Source organism: Neofelis nebulosa, chromosome 9 (genome assembly GCF_028018385.1).
Source record: "Neofelis nebulosa isolate mNeoNeb1 chromosome 9, mNeoNeb1.pri, whole genome shotgun sequence".
NCBI lineage: Eukaryota > Metazoa > Chordata > Mammalia > Carnivora > Felidae > Neofelis > Neofelis nebulosa.
Genome location: NC_080790.1, coordinates 123669722 through 123687871, shown reverse-complemented (window position 1 = coordinate 123687871; position 18150 = coordinate 123669722). Strand labels below are relative to the sequence as shown.

The following is an 18150-nucleotide window of genomic DNA, read 5'->3' as shown; positions in this document are numbered from 1 at the left end:
TTCCTTCCTTCAAATCCAAACAGAAAGACTGACACAATTGAAGAAATTGTCATCTGAGGTGTTCAGCTTCCTTTATGTTTGGTACACAGTGGACTAGCCTTATCTCAGAAAGCATGACTCCAAACTAGGAAATGGGGGCTATGTATGGTTCCTTGGAACCAGCCCCCATTCTGGAATATGAGACCAGCCCTGCCAAAGAGGTGGTTGGCTAACTCCCCCATGAACTCACTGAGGCAGAGATAGGCAGAGCTTGCTCAGGCAGCCCTGGGATTTGATGAGCTGGTCTTGCCTTTAGCTGATTAAGGGAACTGAATAAAATCTCTGACCCATAAGTCCATCCAAGAGAAGGATCTCTCATCCCATAGACAGCATTGTTTGGCACACAGTACGTGGGTGCTCAGTAGCAGATGAATGAAGCAAACAAACATCTTTATATCCTTCAGTCACGTGTAAGCTGACAGGAGCAGGGCAGCCTGTGTGAGACACTGACATTAGAGAGCTGAGAGCCACATTCCCTGTTCTTGAAGACTTGCCGTTCCCACGGGGGAGACTTGTCCCAGTTACAAGAGAGTTTGGGGAATGTGCTCTGATGGGGGAAACACTTGACACTCTTAAACAGGAAGAGGGGATGCATCCTTGTGCTGAAGGGCTGTTCTTAAACATCAGTGGGCTTGGGGAATCAGAATCGTAGCTTATGGGCATTAGCTTTCCTTCAGTTCAACTGAGTTCTGTGAGCATGTGGCTGAAAAAGGAGAAATTCAGTTTGGTTCCATGAGAACAAATGTGTGTGGGCAGCAGTGTCTTCCCTTCAGCTAAACGTCGAACAACCGCAAACATTAAGAGAACACCTAGTACAAGCCAGGCTCGGTACTACCATGAGGAAACAAAGATAAAGGAGGCATAATCTCCCCCCCTCCCCGCCCCAAGGTGCTGGCAGAGCACTGGAGGAGACAGATGGAGAAACAAATAGCTAATAATATCAGTATATTGAGGTATGTGCAAAGTGTTACAGAGAGTTAGGATTTAGTAGAGAGAGAGGCACTCTCCCAGGGGCACCGGCAACCAGAGGAGACGCAGATGGTGATGAAGGATGAGCTGGTGCTGAAGTGGCAGAAACTGGGAAGTAGGGATGTGCCAGGCAGAGGAGTCTTTGGACTTAACCTGCTGCACACAAATGTGGCGCTGGGGAATATGAACGGCAGCAGGAAGGAATTCACTCAGGGTGCTGGTAACCCGTGGACCACTCTCCAGAAGTGTTCCTGTAGGTGTCTACAGTGAGAAGTGGCCTCTGATCCCCGGTACATTGCCTGAAGAGGCCAGGCTGAGGTATTTTTTGGCTACCTGGAACCGAATCAGAGAGTTTGTACCTGGCAGAGCACATAACATTGGCATTAAATTCCAGAAATGGAGTTAGTCACATAGAAGTGTTTTCTGAACCCCAGGAAATTAGCTTTAATGCACCAAATTTCTGCCAACCGTTTGTTTCATAGAAGGTAAAACAAAAACTTTATGCTTTTACCTTTAAAATTTGAGTGATTTTAATCATGTTACCTTAACACAAAGCTCTTGTTTTCACCATTTACCAGAAAGAATAAAGTTGGGTTTGGGATGATTTCATGAACCCAAGAATAAAACTGTAAATAGATCCATGGTTTGATCCGAGGGACAAATCAGTGTGAGGGATGAAACGCTCCACTTGACCTCACCAGAGGATAGGGATTCCCTGTCACAGCAGTTGTGCAAACTTGGGACTTTCACTTCATTTCTCTGCACCTCAAAAAAGGGGGAGGTATAATCCAATATCACAAAGGATTGATCCTCAAAAAGGGTACAAGGGACAACATGTGTCATGCTCTTAGCACAGTGCCTGGCACATAGTCAGCGCTCAGTAAGTGGAACCTGTTGTCATTATAATTGTTTTCTGGTCGTATGTGTGAGCCTTTTCCACATCTTTCTTCTTCTTTCCCCTTGAAGGTGCCTCCACTCAGAATTCTAACACCGTGGAGCCAGAGAAGCAGGTAGACAACACCGTGAAGATGGCCGGTGTGATCGCTGGCCTCCTCATGTTCATCATCATTCTCCTGGGCGTCATGCTCACCATCAAAAGGAGGTGAGTGTCTGGTGCTGCCCTGCAGACTCTGCTGACCCCAGCTGGCCCAACGCTGCCGTGTGGCCAGGTCTTTGCTCTGCTGATCTCTTCGGAGCAAGCACCTTCTTCTGTGAGTGTTCAAGTCCTGAAGTAATTGAGCTAATTGTGGCTCATTGTGTTGGCATCTGAAAGGTGTGTGCTGCCTGCTTGGCAAGTGACCCTGAGATGGTCAGTTTCTTAGGGAACCATCGATCCCTATGGCTGGGCCACCCTGTTGTGCCATGGGGTTCCATGTCATGAATCTTCTCAGAGTTAGCTGCTCTGTTGTGATTGATCATGTCTCATCGAGGTTACTGGGGAGCCCCAGAAATACAGATGCAGGAAAGTAATGCTTTATTCTTTTTGCTTTCACTCACCCTGATTTCTCTTTGGTCCGCCAGCAGCATCCTACGCTGCCCCCTGCATGGCAGAGATAAAGCCTCCCATGGGGTAATAGTCCCAAGGGAAGATTCCTTCCTACTCCATGTCCCATAAGGCCTTCCCAGCTGGATTGTTGCTACTTGTTCTTTCTGAACGGATGTCTTCCTGGGCGTCTCTGGTCCACTAACACAGTTATCACATGTTGCATGGCCCATGAAAGCCAGGTACAGGCCCCTCCTTATCTCCAAGATTCAACACACTGACATCTTCTGTTTTCAGACATTCACAAGGCTTGAGGCTAACGCAAGGGAATTGCAGAGAGGGAAAGGAACCATTCATCCAGGAAAGCTGATGAATATCAGCTGTCACTGTCCCAGGATGCACTGTTATTCCTCCAAACCGGAAGTCCTGGGGCCCACCTCTCCTTAGCCCCTGGACTGCCCCCATGTATCCATGTCCACCACGCACCCTCATGTCTTCTCAATTTCAACATCGTGGTCCCAACCTTGGTCTCCACCTTCCTGCTCCCCTCCTCTGCCAAAGCAAACAGAAACTTTATCTACATTACATTATGTGCTTCGGTGCGCCCTGCCACCAACTTGAAGATACTTTTACATCATTAAACAAGCCACAGCCTGAAGCTCTGATGTCTGGTTACTGACAGAGTTCAGAGCAAACCCAGTAACAAGGACCAGGGACTTGCTTCCATCTGTGGAAGGAAAAGTTCTCGTGAAATTTGTTTCTCACCAGAAAACAAAGGGACAGAATGCCCTAAAGACAAAGTGCCGCTTCTATCTAAGGACTCTCATGAGTATAAGGAAAGTTTTTTAAAAATCCCCTTTTCCAATTATCAGTGTGTCAGAAATACTGGGGTTCCCACTGTACATGGCAGTCAGCCTTCTCTTAGCCATTTCGGCTCCAGAATATCCCTGTGTCTTTCATGACTCTGTTCTGAATCAGCCAGTCCTCCCTCTGGCCAGGATATCTTACTGGTAGGACCTTGTCCTTTTCTTGACATCTTTTGTCTAACAGAACCACTCCTTTCCTCAGGCTCTCAGCAGAATAACTGGAGAGTTAAGGTTCTTATCCAGCTACTGATTTTCTGGTTGGAGAGGGGGAAGGGTAGGTACTACATTAATATTGGGGAGCAAGAGCTCCCAAAGCATTGAGGACAGCATTGCATTGTCATATCATCATCAACCGTATGACCATATTGCAGGTATCAGTAACAAGTCAGCTATTAGATGAAGTCAAACATGAAGTCTGGTTTCTCTGGGGGCGATGGGCACATGTAAGATTGCTGACATGTTTCTTAGAGTCACAGACGCATTAGAGGCAGAGGTGAGCTGGGGATTGTCTACCTGGAAAAAGTAACTGATTTAATAGAATCTCATTCCTCTTTGATAGACCTGAAATGTTCTCATTCTTTGCCACTGATTTGTAAGTCAGATAAGCTCTTCCAATTTTGCTCTTTCTAAAGCCTGGCTTAACCCACGTCACCACCGTCTGTGAGCTTGTGAAGAAATTTCACTTCCTTCTCCAGAGCTATTTCTGCAATGTGTGACTTCTCAGGAGGGAGGAAAGGGCTTTCTGTTTCCAGGGTGGGAACAAGTATAAAGAGAGCCCTTTGTGTGGCTTTAACCTCTACTGCGTGTCTTCATCGTCTCTCACCTCTATCAAAACTGTCCATCAGACCCAACTAACAGGCATCACATGACCACCATTTGTCCCGAGAAGCAAAATGCAGATGTTTTGGCAGTGAGGGGGGTGGGTGGAGGTGGAGGCTGATCAGTGTTTGCATATACAGTATCTTTTGGAGAAAAGACCTTTTGCTGACCTACTTGATAGTGATAATTTACAGATAGGTGTAGGGCAAGGAAAGGAGAGGAGAGGAGAAAGAGAGCATAAAGGTAGGTCTACACACTTTCTAACCTACAGTGTCTTCTGATGTCTAGAGATGCCCCCAAAAGACAGTGGAGCATTTGGTGAGCTCCCTTAGGTCTTCTTACTCCAGCCCTGTGTAAAAGTATGGGGAAAACTTCATTGTTCAATTGAGTCTGTCACTATCTTACTGCTGGCCAGAATGCTGCCCACAGCTACCTAAAAAGAAGAGATATTACACAAAAAGAAACCCCCAAATAATAGGCAGATCATCACAACTCAGGACCCTGGTGTGTCAGCATCTCTTCAGTGTCCCAGTGTGACCTAGAGTTCGTTCCTGGTTGCAGGAACTCTCAGAAGTCAAATGCCTGCTACGTCTCCTCCACTGATTTGAGTGGGGTCTTCTTCCTCACCTCTACAGACATGGGAGTAGTGGTTTCCTGTTTTCTCTGCTACTAAGGGATTCAGCTGGCTTAAAAACTTCCCCAAAGCTTCCGACAAAAGGTTTTAGTACAAAGGAGATGTCCCTAGATTGTTCTGTAGAGTTCATCATCACTGGCCTTATAGGGCTTCCTTGTGACTCCCTAAAGAGAGTCTTTCTCTTGCTTTTAGGTGTTTTCTTTTGTGATACTGAAATAGAAAGCCAACTGAGAATGGGCTAGAGATACAGAGGACCAAGGGAAGGACTTAATGAAAGCAGCTAAACAATTTACATTCCAGAGGTGGGGGTGGGCAATAGAGGGGTAGAGACATAGCCTGAGGGATGTTTTGTTGCTTGGTTGTTTTGTAATGGATAGAGAGGATGTTGAGAAATGTAAGGTTGCAGAAAGGGGTCTGAAATGTTGGGGGGTGATTCAGTTTTTTTAACGTTTATTTATTTTTGAGAGAGAGAGACAAAGTAAGAACAGGGGAGGTACAGAGAGAGAGGGAGACACAGAAACCAAAGTGGGCTCCAGGCTCTGAGCTGTCTGTCAGCACAGAGCCTGATGCAGGGGGCTAAAACTCAGGGACCCATGAGATCATGACCTTGGTGAAGTCACACACAACCAAATGAGCCACCCAGGAGCCCATGTTGGGGGATGATTCAAACAGGATTCCCTTACAGTTTGCAAAAGATACAAGTTAAAGTATTTTTTTTTTGTAGTACCTTTGGCTGTTTGGAGAGGATTTCTTTGAATGCAGACCAATGCAGAATCAGAGCTACATGGAGATATAAAGGTTTACATGAGCATTATAAGAAGGGAGCCTGAAGCCCCTCCCTGATATATCAAGTTACTTACCAGGATATTGGATATTGGTTGGATGATTGGCTCCATCCTTTACTCCTGGTTCCCTTGATCACATGTGGACCTCAGAATGGTCTAGAATGGGTTTCTGTATGCACCTAGGTAATAGAACATACCTCCTTTTCATGACCACCCTGTTGAGTTTTGAAATAGAGACTCATTACTACAGTCCTGGTCATCTTCTTCCCTGGCCTCCTCCCTTTAGAATTGCTAGACATCTGGGCTAGACATCAGTTGGGCGGCCAGCTACAGCTCAGGTCATGATCTCACGGTCTGTGGGTTTGAACCCTGTGTTGGGCTCTGTCCTGAGAGCTCAGAGCCTGGAGCCTGCTTCTGATTCTGTGTCTTCCTCTCTTTCTTCCCCTTCCCTGCTTGCTCTCTGTCTGTGTATGTGTGTGTGTCTCTCTCTCAAAAATAATAAACAATAAAAAAAAGAATTGCTGGACATCCTCTCCCAAAGAAATGTGCAGCCAAAGGGTTGCTAGGCCACCCCTGTGGTCCCTTGGCTTACTACCTTAGGGCTCTGGGAGCTTTCAATGAAAATTAAGGTGGCAAGCTCAAGCTTTAATGCCTTAACCTTGATGTTTGAAGGTATTTATTAGCCACTCACATATGGGAAGTTCTACATTTTAATGTTTGTTTGAGGGGATATGCTCATATGGGCTCATGCCCACAAGCTTGCCATAGTCCCAGTTTATTCCTTGGGACATACTTCCTAAAGTCTGAGCATGGTCCTCCAAGGCTTAAGGCATAACCATTTACTTTTGCATGGGGAAACAGTGAAGCCAGGTTAAGCAGGATTCTTTGGTATATTTGTACCCCAAGCCTTGTCTGGATCCTCTATTAACTTTTCATTCCCTTTTTACTTTTCAAATGGAAACTGAGCAACTTTTAGGAGACCTTTTTGAAGTCAGTTCCCACACATGGTTCTAGCCACTTCCTTCTCCCCTCCTCTTCCCCTTGCCCAGCTCTTTCTGGTCTAGCCTCAATTTTCTCCCAACCAGGTCTGTCCAGATAGTAACTTTTCCAGGAATGAATTTGAAGTATCTTGAGTTTGAGATATGAGAGTCTACTTTGAGATAAATGTGGATCTCTTGGTGTACTTTGATTCTCTGTGACTTCAGTCTGCCCCAGAAGTTCCCAGTCTCATGGGTACATACATCTTGTTTTTGTGGACTGGGAAGCAGAAAAACTGGGTCCCATTTATGTGCTGTTTGCCTTGGAGACGCAACAAAGCTCAGCCTTTCCTTTCTCACCTGTGAGATGTGGCTAATCCTATGGGGTTGTTCTGAAGATCAAATGAGCTAATGGTCTGGACAGGCTTTATTTCCTATCCCTGCCTAAGTGGTCATAATGCACAGTATTAACAGAGACATTCATCTCACATATGACCATCACCTGTGCCAAGCCAGCTCCTATGCTAATATGCAAAGAGCAGTACTGCAATCAGTACACATCATCTAAGCTAATTTGTTTATTTTCCATTTAAACTGTCACCATCTTGTGATTTTAATACTACAAATAATCATGGTAGGATGGGACATTGGTACACCTTTGTTTGTTTGAGAAGAGGAAACTGAAGTTCAAAAAAGTTTATAAGTTGCTCAAGGTTTTAGGTACAGTTGAAATACAAAACCAGGCTCTGTGACTCCAGAGAGTTAACTGAATGCTGTTACCTTCTATTCTATTAGTCCACTCAGACTGGTAGAAAGTAAGTGAATCCTGAAATAGGAAGCCAGCAACCCAGGTTCAGGGGCCATTTTCTACTGCTCTCTGCTGTAATGCATATTGTGTCCCTGAATCAAATGTCAGGTGTTTGTGTTCACCTACAAGTTTCCTGTCACTCACTAACCCTCAGCCCCAAGTTCTTCCAAGTAGGACTCCCAACTAATACCTCTAACATGAGTCTTCCCACAAGCCCCCAACCCCAGAAAGATGCATTGATACTCCCCTGCATGTAGCCACTGTACCATGTACACAGGTCTTCAGGTGTGAATTTAGCCACATGGTGGTTGTCATTTTGCTGGCTTCAAGGTGAAAATGACCTGAGAGGGCAGGATCTTCTGCTTTAGCCTTTTCTCACACTGTATCATCTGCCTCTGGACATCTGCCTTGAAAACCCCTCAAGGTTTTCATGGTCAAAGCCCAAATCATCACCTGTCCACCGACCTGCTCACAGTCCTGTGTCCCCATCTCAGTGGCAGGCACTCCCTCTCACTCCATCAGCCAAACTGATAGGGTTGCTTCGCCCTGATACTTCTGAACCTGCCTCTTTACCTTCTCTTGGTCACACCCTCTCCTCACTCCCTGCACTGCCCCTTCCCTGGTGGAGGCCCCCATAGCTCTATTGTATGAGTCTCCTCCCCAGCCCCACCCCTCCAACCCATCCTCCACAATGCAGCCAAAGTAACATTTCAGAAAGGAAACTTGTACTCCCAAACCTGCTGTCTAAAATCCCTTGATGGCTTCTCCTGCCTGATAACAATAGTTCCCGGGGTAGAGATGAGAAAAGAAGCACATGCTTTAGGACATCTGGAGAATTTTGTCAAGCTGCGCTGTCCCCCTGCTCACAGTAACTCTGGAACATTTCCTAAAGTCTTACTCTACTGTTATACCTTTGCTTGTGAAGCTTCCTCCTCGTTCAATGCCTGTGTACCTTAGTTCCATGTGACCACATTCTACCCCTGTTTAAGATCTAATTCAAAAGCTGCCTTCTCCAGTAAACCCTTCCTGACCTCCAATCTAGACACAATCTCTTCACCATCTGGATCCGCTCTGTGAGGATCCATATTGTATCCTGTTATATTTGTCATTTGTATTCATGTCTTATCTTCTTTACTAAACCATCAGCTGTCTATTCTGATTCATCCTTATCACAAATGTGCCATGTGGATACTGGGGATTCCCTAAAAACGTGTTGAATGGAGGAGTCTGGTGAAATTAGAACAGATGGGGCCCAGAATTAACACTCCATCCCTTGGGCAGGAGAGCTTCACTCAGGACATAGACCTAAATATTAACATGGAGCACCAAGAATAAGTCCAGTCCTGTGGTGAGGGTGTAAGACTAAAAGGGCAGCATAGGAAAGATATAGCATGATCTGAGCCTTCAGGGAACACACTGTCTATCAAGGGGGGAAAAAAAAGAGTGAGTCAATAGGGAAAGGGAACTTGTGGGTCAGCCAAAGAGACTGTGCCACTATGAGATTATAGTGTGCTGCAGATCACAAAGCTGAAATGTGGAATTGAAGGAAAGTGCCCCAAATCACATAGCTCATAAGTGGCAGAGCTGGGTCTCAAACTTGGCCCGTCTGATAATGGATATGACACTCTTAAACACCTGAATGTCTAGCCTGAATGAAACATAAAATAGGACTTGCTGAGATGCTGAACTGTAAGTCATGATTTTGAGTGGTTCGTTGCAGTGGGTGAACAGCCCAAATTAAGGATGTCATGCTGTTTTGTCCACCCCATTCTAAACAGCTCCTTGCTCCATCCACTGAAAAGTGAATGCTTCTGTTTGCACTCCCTACGTAGCCACTCAGGCCAGAAACTTGGAGGTCCTCTTCAGTATGCTCACATTTAATCACCTACTTTCACTTTCACATCTCCTTCCCCATGGCCATTACGAGATAGGCCCCCAACATCTCTTGCTTTGACCTCTGCAGCAGCATTTATGACCCCAGTCTCTCTCCCCTACAACTTTATTCTCATACTTCTGCCAGAATCATTCATCTAGAAAAATATTTGGTCACTGGTACTTCCTATGCCCAGTGGTGTTGAGACTGAGCTCCATAAGCTCTTTGGGAACTAAGACCTGCCAACATTTTGACATTCTCACCTTGCTAACTGACCTAACCATTCTATAAACAGTTCCATCTTCCTGGAAATACCCTTCCTCCTACTCCATCTAAATGCTCCTTGACTTTATAACTCAAGCATCATAGACTCTAGGCCACCTTATCTGTCCCCCTCCCCACCCTTCCCCCCTGAATATGGTCCCACTGCTCCCTGTGTTGCCACAATACCATTTATCACTCCAGAAGACACTAGAGCCTAGTGGTTATTAATGGAGGCTCCTAAAGTCAGATTGCTTGGATACTCAACTATGTAAACTTGAGCAAGTTGTCTAAGCTTCACTTTCCTCATCCTCAAAACAAGGATAATAATGCTTCATAGTGAGGATTAAATAAAATAGTCCACATAATGTACTAGATCAGTACCTGGCACATAAGTGACCTCCTGCTGTTTAAGTGGTAGCTCTTATTATTTGTTTTATAAGCTCCTTATCTGGCTCTCTCATCAGACATTTGGGCTGGATCAAGATCTCATTTGTCTTTCTATCTGTGGTACTTAGCAGGGACAGGCACACGTAGTAGGCCCTTGAGAAGTTTTTGCTGAGTTGATGATGGAAAGATGGACGAGTAGATGATAGATGGAGTGATGGATTAAAGGGAAGATGAGTGGATGGATGAATAGATGAGTGTGTGGGTTTATGGGCTAGATGGATAAGTGGGTGGATAAATTGCTAAGTGGGTAGATGGATGGATGGTTAGATGGGTGGAGGGATAGGTGGTTGGATGCATGCATAGATGGATACATGGATAGGTAGAAGGGTGGATGGGTAGGTTTATGAGCTAGATGGATAGGTAGATGATCAAATGGATGGTTAAATGGACAGCTCAGTACTGTTTAGTATGGAACAAAGGAAAGTTGTGCCTCGCATCAGTTTTGTCAGCCAGCTGAAAAGAAGATTGTGTAATATATGATTTATTAAGTTTGGAGTTGTTTTGGTTTTTTTGGGGTTTTTTTTGCCTAAGCACAGCTGTCTTCCTGCTCAGGATTTTTGGTCTCAGGCAATCTGTTACTTACAATATCACTGTATCCTTGTGAATTTAGACCTTCAGTAAAACTTCTTCAAGCCTCAGAGAAAACACACATGTATACTGTGTTTTGGCCACACAGAAAAGAACTATAATCCTTGCCCTGGAAGACTTTGCAATGTAATTGGGAAAAGATACTCAATTAATAGAAGTTTGTCAGTTGCTGTTAATCTGGAGTTGCCTTAAAGCTGGGTCAGGGATAGCACTGGCTTTTGATGACAACCAGGACAACTCAGAAAAGCTACTTTGAAGAGGTGGTTTGAAGATAGGGAAGTGTGTTGTCCTGAGGAGGTGGCCCAACCATAGGTAAATCCTGAAGGTTGGAAGCAGAGAAGCCCAGAAGGTCCAGAATATTGAGTGCAGCCTGGGGCCCAAGGGCACAGCCTGGGGCTGCTGATGGTGAGGAAATCTGGCTCAGGATGGAGGCCTTGCCATTGGCCCCAAACTGCACAACAGCAGTAGGATCCTCACTATGAGTGAGGAGTGACTGAGGCCCCTTAGAGCCTCAGATACCTCAACCAAAAATGAGAAACATAATGCCTGCTCCATGGGGTTATGGGGAGGATTAAAAGATTTAAGGCATGTGTCATATCAATGCCAGACCCACTGCGCTGCTCAACATACACCTGTTTCTTCCTTCATATAGGCAGCACAGGCTGGTGGTCAAGTACGTGGGCTTAGACCATGTTGTTGTCCAGCTTTAGAGCCTCAATTGCTATCAAGTCCAGTTACTAGCTGCAATATCTTAAGCATGTTACTTAACCTTCTCTGCCTCAGTTTCTTCATCTGTGGCTGATAATAATACCCACCTGTCAGGGTGGTTGTGAGGAATACATGAGTTAATATATGAGAGCCTAGAACAATGCCTGACACATAGTAAGTGCTACGTAAGTATTTTCTCTTCTTTTAATACTATTTTAAATATTCCTAAAGAGGTGAACACTTTGTTCCTGGTTACCGGAGTGAGAAGCAGCAAACCTTATATGTATGGATAAGGTGGGGCATAAATTCCCCTTTACTGAGCACTCATAATGTCAGGTGTTTAGCTTAATATAATTTACTTAAAATACTTTATATATTATATATCATATATAATCTGAATATGATTTAGATTAATCTAATATAAATGCCCACTTTTGGGAATAGGTAATTATCACTCCCAACTTTGACATGGAAAAACTGGGACTCAGAGATACCTAAATAGTGACTTATCAAAGACATGCAGTTAGCAAGTGGTGGTGCTGGGATGCTAAGACATCACATTTCCACTCCGCAAAGATGTTTAGGCTGGCAGTCATCCATGCCATTCACCATGGTACATGGATCAGGAAACACAGGGCCAGGGGGAGGAACATTGCCCAGAATGTCACAGTGAGCAAGTGAAAGTTCTGGGATCAGAACCCTGCGCTCTCGATTCTCAGCCTGCTTGTTCTTGACGGAATGGGGAACATACATATCTAGAAGTCTTCATCACATGGATCCTGCACTTTCTTCCCCAAGGAATCAAATTTCCAGTCACGGGACCACAGAGCCAGCAATGAAGGAGAGGAATGATCTCCTTACAGCATGAACCTGTATGGTTGGTGAGAGGGATTTGGTGACTTACATGGGCTCTTCCACTCCCACCCATCACGGCAGGGAATTCTTCAACCCTTTCATCATCTAGGGTCCCTGTTCATCTGACCCAAGACACTGAACAGTTTTATGAGTGAACAGATCTTGCTGCACTGTGGCTCATTTTCCCCAGCCCAGCTTCACAAGTAGGCATGGAGCTGCTTTTCTGCCATGACTTCTTAGCTCTCAGAGTCACTTATCTTCTGTAGCTGGAGTTGGGCTCTCCTGATAAATAAGAGAAAGCCTAGAGGTCACCTGCCTAGAAGTCACCCTGCTTAGAGGCTTTGGCCACTTCGAACTTGAGAGGGAGAAATTTGAGGCTCTGAGGACATGTTCCCACCCTGCAGATATAAAACTGTATCTTCCTGTGCCAAGCAAACTGGATAACACTTGCAATTAACCAAATAATTCAAGAGGGAAGGGAACTTTTCTTGCCTATTCAGATGGATATTTGGGGACCTTAATTATCAGCAATTTTTCTCAATCCACAAATGTGTCAGTTATTGTCAGTGCGGCTAAGTCTGTAAGATAAAAGCATTCCTATTTATTTTCCTACAAAATACAAAAAGTTATAACAAAGGGAATATCGTGGACTTGTTTGAGATTTTTATTATTCAGAAGCCAAGAGCTAGAAGGGACATCAGAAAGAGATTGCAGGTAGTGATTTTTCAAACATTCTTTTGGAGAGTGGAATTCTTAGTCATGTGACATTTTAAATGAAACTCCAATTTATAAAAGAGGTAAAAATGGAGAAGAAGTGCTTGCTGGCTTTCATGGATAAGCAATCCTACCTGCTCAGTTTCCCCCTATCCCATTTCAATGAGGCTACTGTACAGAGCCCCCAGGATCCTGCACACACAGTTTTTAAAACTAATGGTCTGGTTCAGCTCATCTGAGGATCAGATAAGGAAATAAAGGCACAGAGAATTTCTTAAGGTTGTAGTCTATTTAGATTGAAAGTTGGAATTCCTTTCTCTTCGTCCAATGCTTTTTAATGATGAAGTTTGAATTTTGTTCCGGTTATCTGCTGATAGGTAACAAACCTGAATTTTAGTGACTTATATTTCTTATGAACCTATGGTCTGGTTAAGGCTTAAAAGGAATGACTTGTTTTGTTCCATGATACCAAGGGTCTCAATCGACATAATCCAACATAATCCAACTGGTGAGGGCTAGCTGGATATCTCTCTTCATACAGTTTTAGGGTCTCTCCACATGATCTTTTCATCATGGCTACCTCAAGATACTTAGACTTCTTACATGGAGAGTCAGGGTTCCAACTCAGAGTTCAAAATACCCAGGCAGAGCTACAAGTCTTCTTCCTCATCTATCCTAGAAAGTCCCAGAATGTAATTCTTACCACATTCTTTTGGTCACATAGGGCCATTCCTGCTTCAGTGTGGGAAAGAACTACACATGGGCATGCATACTGGGAAGCGTGGATCATTGGGGAGCCATCTTTTTTTTTGGGGGGGGGGGGAGCCATCTTGAATGCTGCTACCTGATTACCTTGCTTTTGGCAAGACCTTACCTGACTTATTTAAATAGGTTCTGATGCAGTTTGACCTGAAACAGAGAACATAAAGTCATTATGGCTTTCCTTAGATCTTAAGGGAACTGTCATGTGAAGAGTGGTAGAGTAGTTCCATAAGGCCACAGAAATATGACCCAGGACCAAAAAGTCGTAATTACAAGGAGGCTAGTTTTGACTGACTATAGAAAAGGACTTATGAACAAAACAGCCAACATTAGATGTGGCTTTCTCTGCATGAGTAGTGAGTTTCTCCATCATAAGAGAGGTCTCTCTCATTCCTTCTACCACTGGAAGTATTTGATTCTCAGCAAAGATGATTAGGAGAGAAACTTGCATCTCCTTGAACTTTGGGATGCTGAAATACTATGTGCATTTCTAAGAATCAAGATTTCATATAAATCTAATTCTTGTTTGTTTGTCTTTTCTTTTTCCCCTTTTTTGGACATTTCCTTCATCTGACTGCCCATCAATATATAGAAGAAATGCTTATTCCTACTCCTATTACTTGTAAGTATCGACCCGGGGAAACTTTGCTTCGTGCCCTGTAAGGGAACTTGTAGCATGCATTTCCTGCACCAATCAAGTGTCTGTTGGTTTCTCATACTCACTTCTGTCTAAGTCATCTGTAGCCCCAAAGTTTTTATTTCCCATAGATGTTTTCCATTTGAAAATGCACTGTCATTGTTGCATTGTTGATGTCTGTTATGTTTCTTCCATCTTGGACTCCTCCCTCCCCGTCCCCCCGCCTTTGTTTGGAGCTGTGAAGGGCTGTTTCTCCTTTGGCAGTGTCGTTTTATAGTTAGAAATCCCCAAATTTCAGGAAGAGGTCAACCTAATCCCCCTGCAGGACTTGCAGACATAAAACAGAATCACAGATCTCAGCAACTTCAGAGCCCATTTATGTCTACTTGGGGAATGTGTCGCCTTAAGGGGCTCAAAGGTTAGAGAGAAATTCATTGGCTGTTTCCACTATTTCAGCAAGTCTACAGGGAAATGGGACTTTACCTAGAACCAGCTTCATAGGTGACAGAAACATCCGAGGTCTTTGGGCTGGAATTATCTCAGTCTGGTGTTTGGCAATAGTTATCTCCTGTTATCAATGCATTTTGTTGGTAGTTATGTCTGGGCTGTTGCCTGTCAATTTTTTTGCACTTTCTAAATAAAAATGATGATTTTTCTCATTATTAAACCAGACATTTTGAAAACATGAAGGTAAAGGGAAAGAAAAACTACACGAATAGATCCTTGGTATGAAAAGTTAAGAAAACCACTGAAGTAATCCCATATCCTTAATATGCATTTCCAGTGTTTGAACATTGAGGTCCAGAGAAGTGTGTGAAATCACACATCCAGTGGGATTAAAACTCGGAATGTCTGGCTTCTGGCAAAGTGTATTGTCCATCATTCCATGTCTAGCTCTACCCCGGCATACCCTGCCTTACGAGAGAGGCCATGCCTGTTAGTGACCATCTGCTGAAGCCTTCACAGACGCAGATTTTGCCAGCAAAAGGCTCTCCCACCCCCTCTGCTCAGTGTTTCGGTCTAAGGTCAACAGGCTAGGCACTGAGTAAATAAGATTCTGGTGCCACCACCATCATGTTCTATAGGAACCGATGGACCCCACCATCAACACTGAAAGTACCGGAGAACCTGTTTTGTTTGTTCATTCACTCATCTGGCAAACATGCATTGAACATGTTCATTATGTTCCAGACACTGTGGATGGAGAGATGGCCAGGACTTTGAGCCCTACCTTCCTAGTGTTCAAGCCTGTCTGGGGACTAGTGTAAAATCAAATGCTTGAAATGTTGGCTGAGACGCACCTATATGTACTGTCCTATAGAGGCATTTACTCGGGTGACTAATTTTTTAATGGGGCAGGGGATCATTACCAGTGTTTGTAGGGATGGATTTGCCCACTCCTGAAGAAACAAGAATTCTAAACAGAGGGAACCGCATCTGCAAAGGCACAGGGGTTAAAATGATATGGGGTGTTGTTGCTGTGGTGAAGAGAATGAGCTTCAGGAATCATGCAGCTCTGGGTTCAAGCCACATCTTTGTCACACACCAGTTATGAATCCTTGAGGAAATCCTCAGAACTCCTTGAGCCTTATTTCTCTTAACTCTAAAATGGGGGTAACAGTGCCTAATTCAGGGAATGAGGGATTTTATAAAGTGCCTCGCACAAAGTTGGCACTAATGAAATGTTAGTTTTCTTTATTTCCTTTTGCAGAAACCATAAGGGGTCAGGAAAGTAGTGGTGGCCCCTGGGAGCTCCTCTGGCCTTCGAGAGGTTCTTCTGGCACCAGTGTTCCACAGTAGTTACAGGCATGCAATGACCCATCCCTGTCTCTAGGCACCTCACCTCCTCCGTCTGTTAGACAGTGTGCATAGCACTGTCTTTGGATGCCCACTTCATGCCAGGCACTGTGCTGGGTAATGTGGCAGAATCCAAGATGCACAGTGCAAGCATATAGGAGACAGACTAGCAAGTACTTGTAGTTCGAGGTGCAGTGATAAACAGTTGTGCAGTTGTGCAAACTTAGAGTTCTAAGTCACAGATTTATTTAATGTTTATTTCTGAGAGAGAGAGAGAGCAAGAGAGTGCACACAAGCAGGGTAGTGGCAGAGAGAGAGGGGGACAGAGGATCCCAAAGCGGGCTCTGCACTGAAAGCAATGAGCCTGATGTGGGGCTCAAATCATGAACCATGAGATCATGACCTGAGTGCAGTCAGACACTCGACTGACTGAGCTACCCAGGTGCCCCCTAAGTTACAGATCTTAGCGTGTGAAGCTCATGCCAGCTGGGGAACTGAATGTGGTTGAAGATTCAGAGGAGGAGAACTGGAAAGGCAGACAGAGAGGTAGGAGCAAAGCTTTAAGAACCAAGTCCGTTGCAGAAGGAAGATTTGACAGTAGAGATGCAGAGAGATGGCAGTGGAGAACGTGAGCGTGTCCCAGACATCTGAGCATCAGCAGTCATTTGTGCAGGTCATGGGGTGGGTTGAGGGACAAAGCCAGCCTAGAGCCCATGAGGAGGAGGATACTTCTTTTTAACCACCAGACCCTAAAGCAGAGGAGAAACATGAGAGTGGCTACTTGAAGGGTGAGAAAGTCCTGGGCACTTATATACGACGAAGTAGAGGAGTCTGTGCAGAGGAAGAGGCTGAAGATGCTGGTGGGGGGGTGGGGGGTTAGGGGGAGGGCACGTCTGGAAGGGAAGGTCTGGAGGCAAAGTGGGGATAGGGAGCAGCCTCAGAGGGGAGGCACGACAGGTTCTGTGAGACTGTAGGATGGAGAGATGAATGTAGGTGGAGAAAAGGGAACAAAAAGGAAATGCTGACTCCCGTGATTTCCAGATTCAGAACTCCATTCTTAGGTGTAGACCCCAAGTGGGTGCTTTCAACCTGCCTGGAGAACCTCAGTTCTGTTCATGGACATCAGTACCTTGCTAGGGGCAAGAAGTGGTAGCTATTCCTGGCTGACAAGGACACCCTTGAGGCACTACTGTCTTTGCCATCCTGGGTATTTGCCAGCTGGTCAGAGCTGAGAGCACTGGGCTGCCAGATCAGAAGTAGCCAGGGGATTAGAGTGAAGAGGGACCAACAGAGTGCTAATAATGACCAGGATAAACAGAGCTGTAGACCAAAGGAACTGAGACCTAAGGACAGAGAAGAGTCTACAATGGGGCCCTTCATTGTCCAGCACATGCTAAAAAATAGGGAGATAATGTGAGTTTTGTTGTCAGACCTAGATCCCGATTCTATGTCAGACTGTTCAGACCTTGAACATACATGGAACCACTCTGAGCCTCAGTTTCTTCATCTGCAAAGTGGTGTTAACAATGCTAACTCCCCAGGTTTTTGCGTTTTTGCCAGGGCTGGTGAGAGGGTATACGTAGAGTGGCTGCTACAAAGTAGCAGCTATGATTCCTTACATTCCGAGCTAACGGAAATGCCTCTCTAGAATGCCTTTTTGCTTTTCTCTATAGTAAAGAAGCTCCCAACCACTTCAGTGTCTGCTTTTTAAAAGGATATTAAGAGTTGGAATGTGTTCATGGATTAATTTGTCTCAAGGTGTGTGATGGGCACTGTAATTGTTTCAAACAGAGACATTTTAGTGTAGCAGTTCTTGAAAAAGCACTAAGTTGTTTACCAACTGTTCCAGCAGAGAGAGAGAGAGCACTTAACTGTTCCACTTAGCCTTAGGTAAATGCCTGTACACGTGTCATGGAGACAGAAAACAGTGACCTGGGCTGGGCCTTGTCTGCAGAGACTCTGGAACTCTTGAGTTCCCGTATCCTTCCCATCTTTCCCCATTCCAGCATATTTCAATCCTACATCTACCCTTCAAGGTCCAGATCTAACAGTGCTTCCTACAGGAAGTCTTCCCTGATTCTCTCCACCCACGGGAATGGTGCTTTTCTCTGAACTCTCACTGCAA

General features: G+C 44.8%; 1 protein-coding gene across 16 annotated transcripts in view; it reads left to right on the top strand.

The window, feature by feature from the left end:
* PTPRT (protein tyrosine phosphatase receptor type T) overlaps positions 1-18150 on the top strand; it is a 1082577-nt gene that overhangs the window by 900575 nt on the left and 163852 nt on the right. For 6 of the 16 annotated variants that reach the window (XM_058685639.1, XM_058685636.1, XM_058685640.1 and 3 more), the window contains 2 exons: positions 1975-2110; positions 14184-14215. In XM_058685639.1, the coding sequence (XP_058541622.1) occupies positions 1975-2110; positions 14184-14215 (168 nt within the window). The remainder of the gene's footprint in view (positions 1-1974; positions 2111-14183; positions 14216-18150) is intronic. The other 10 variants (XM_058685647.1, XM_058685642.1, XM_058685646.1 and 7 more) reach the window with 2 other exon arrangements.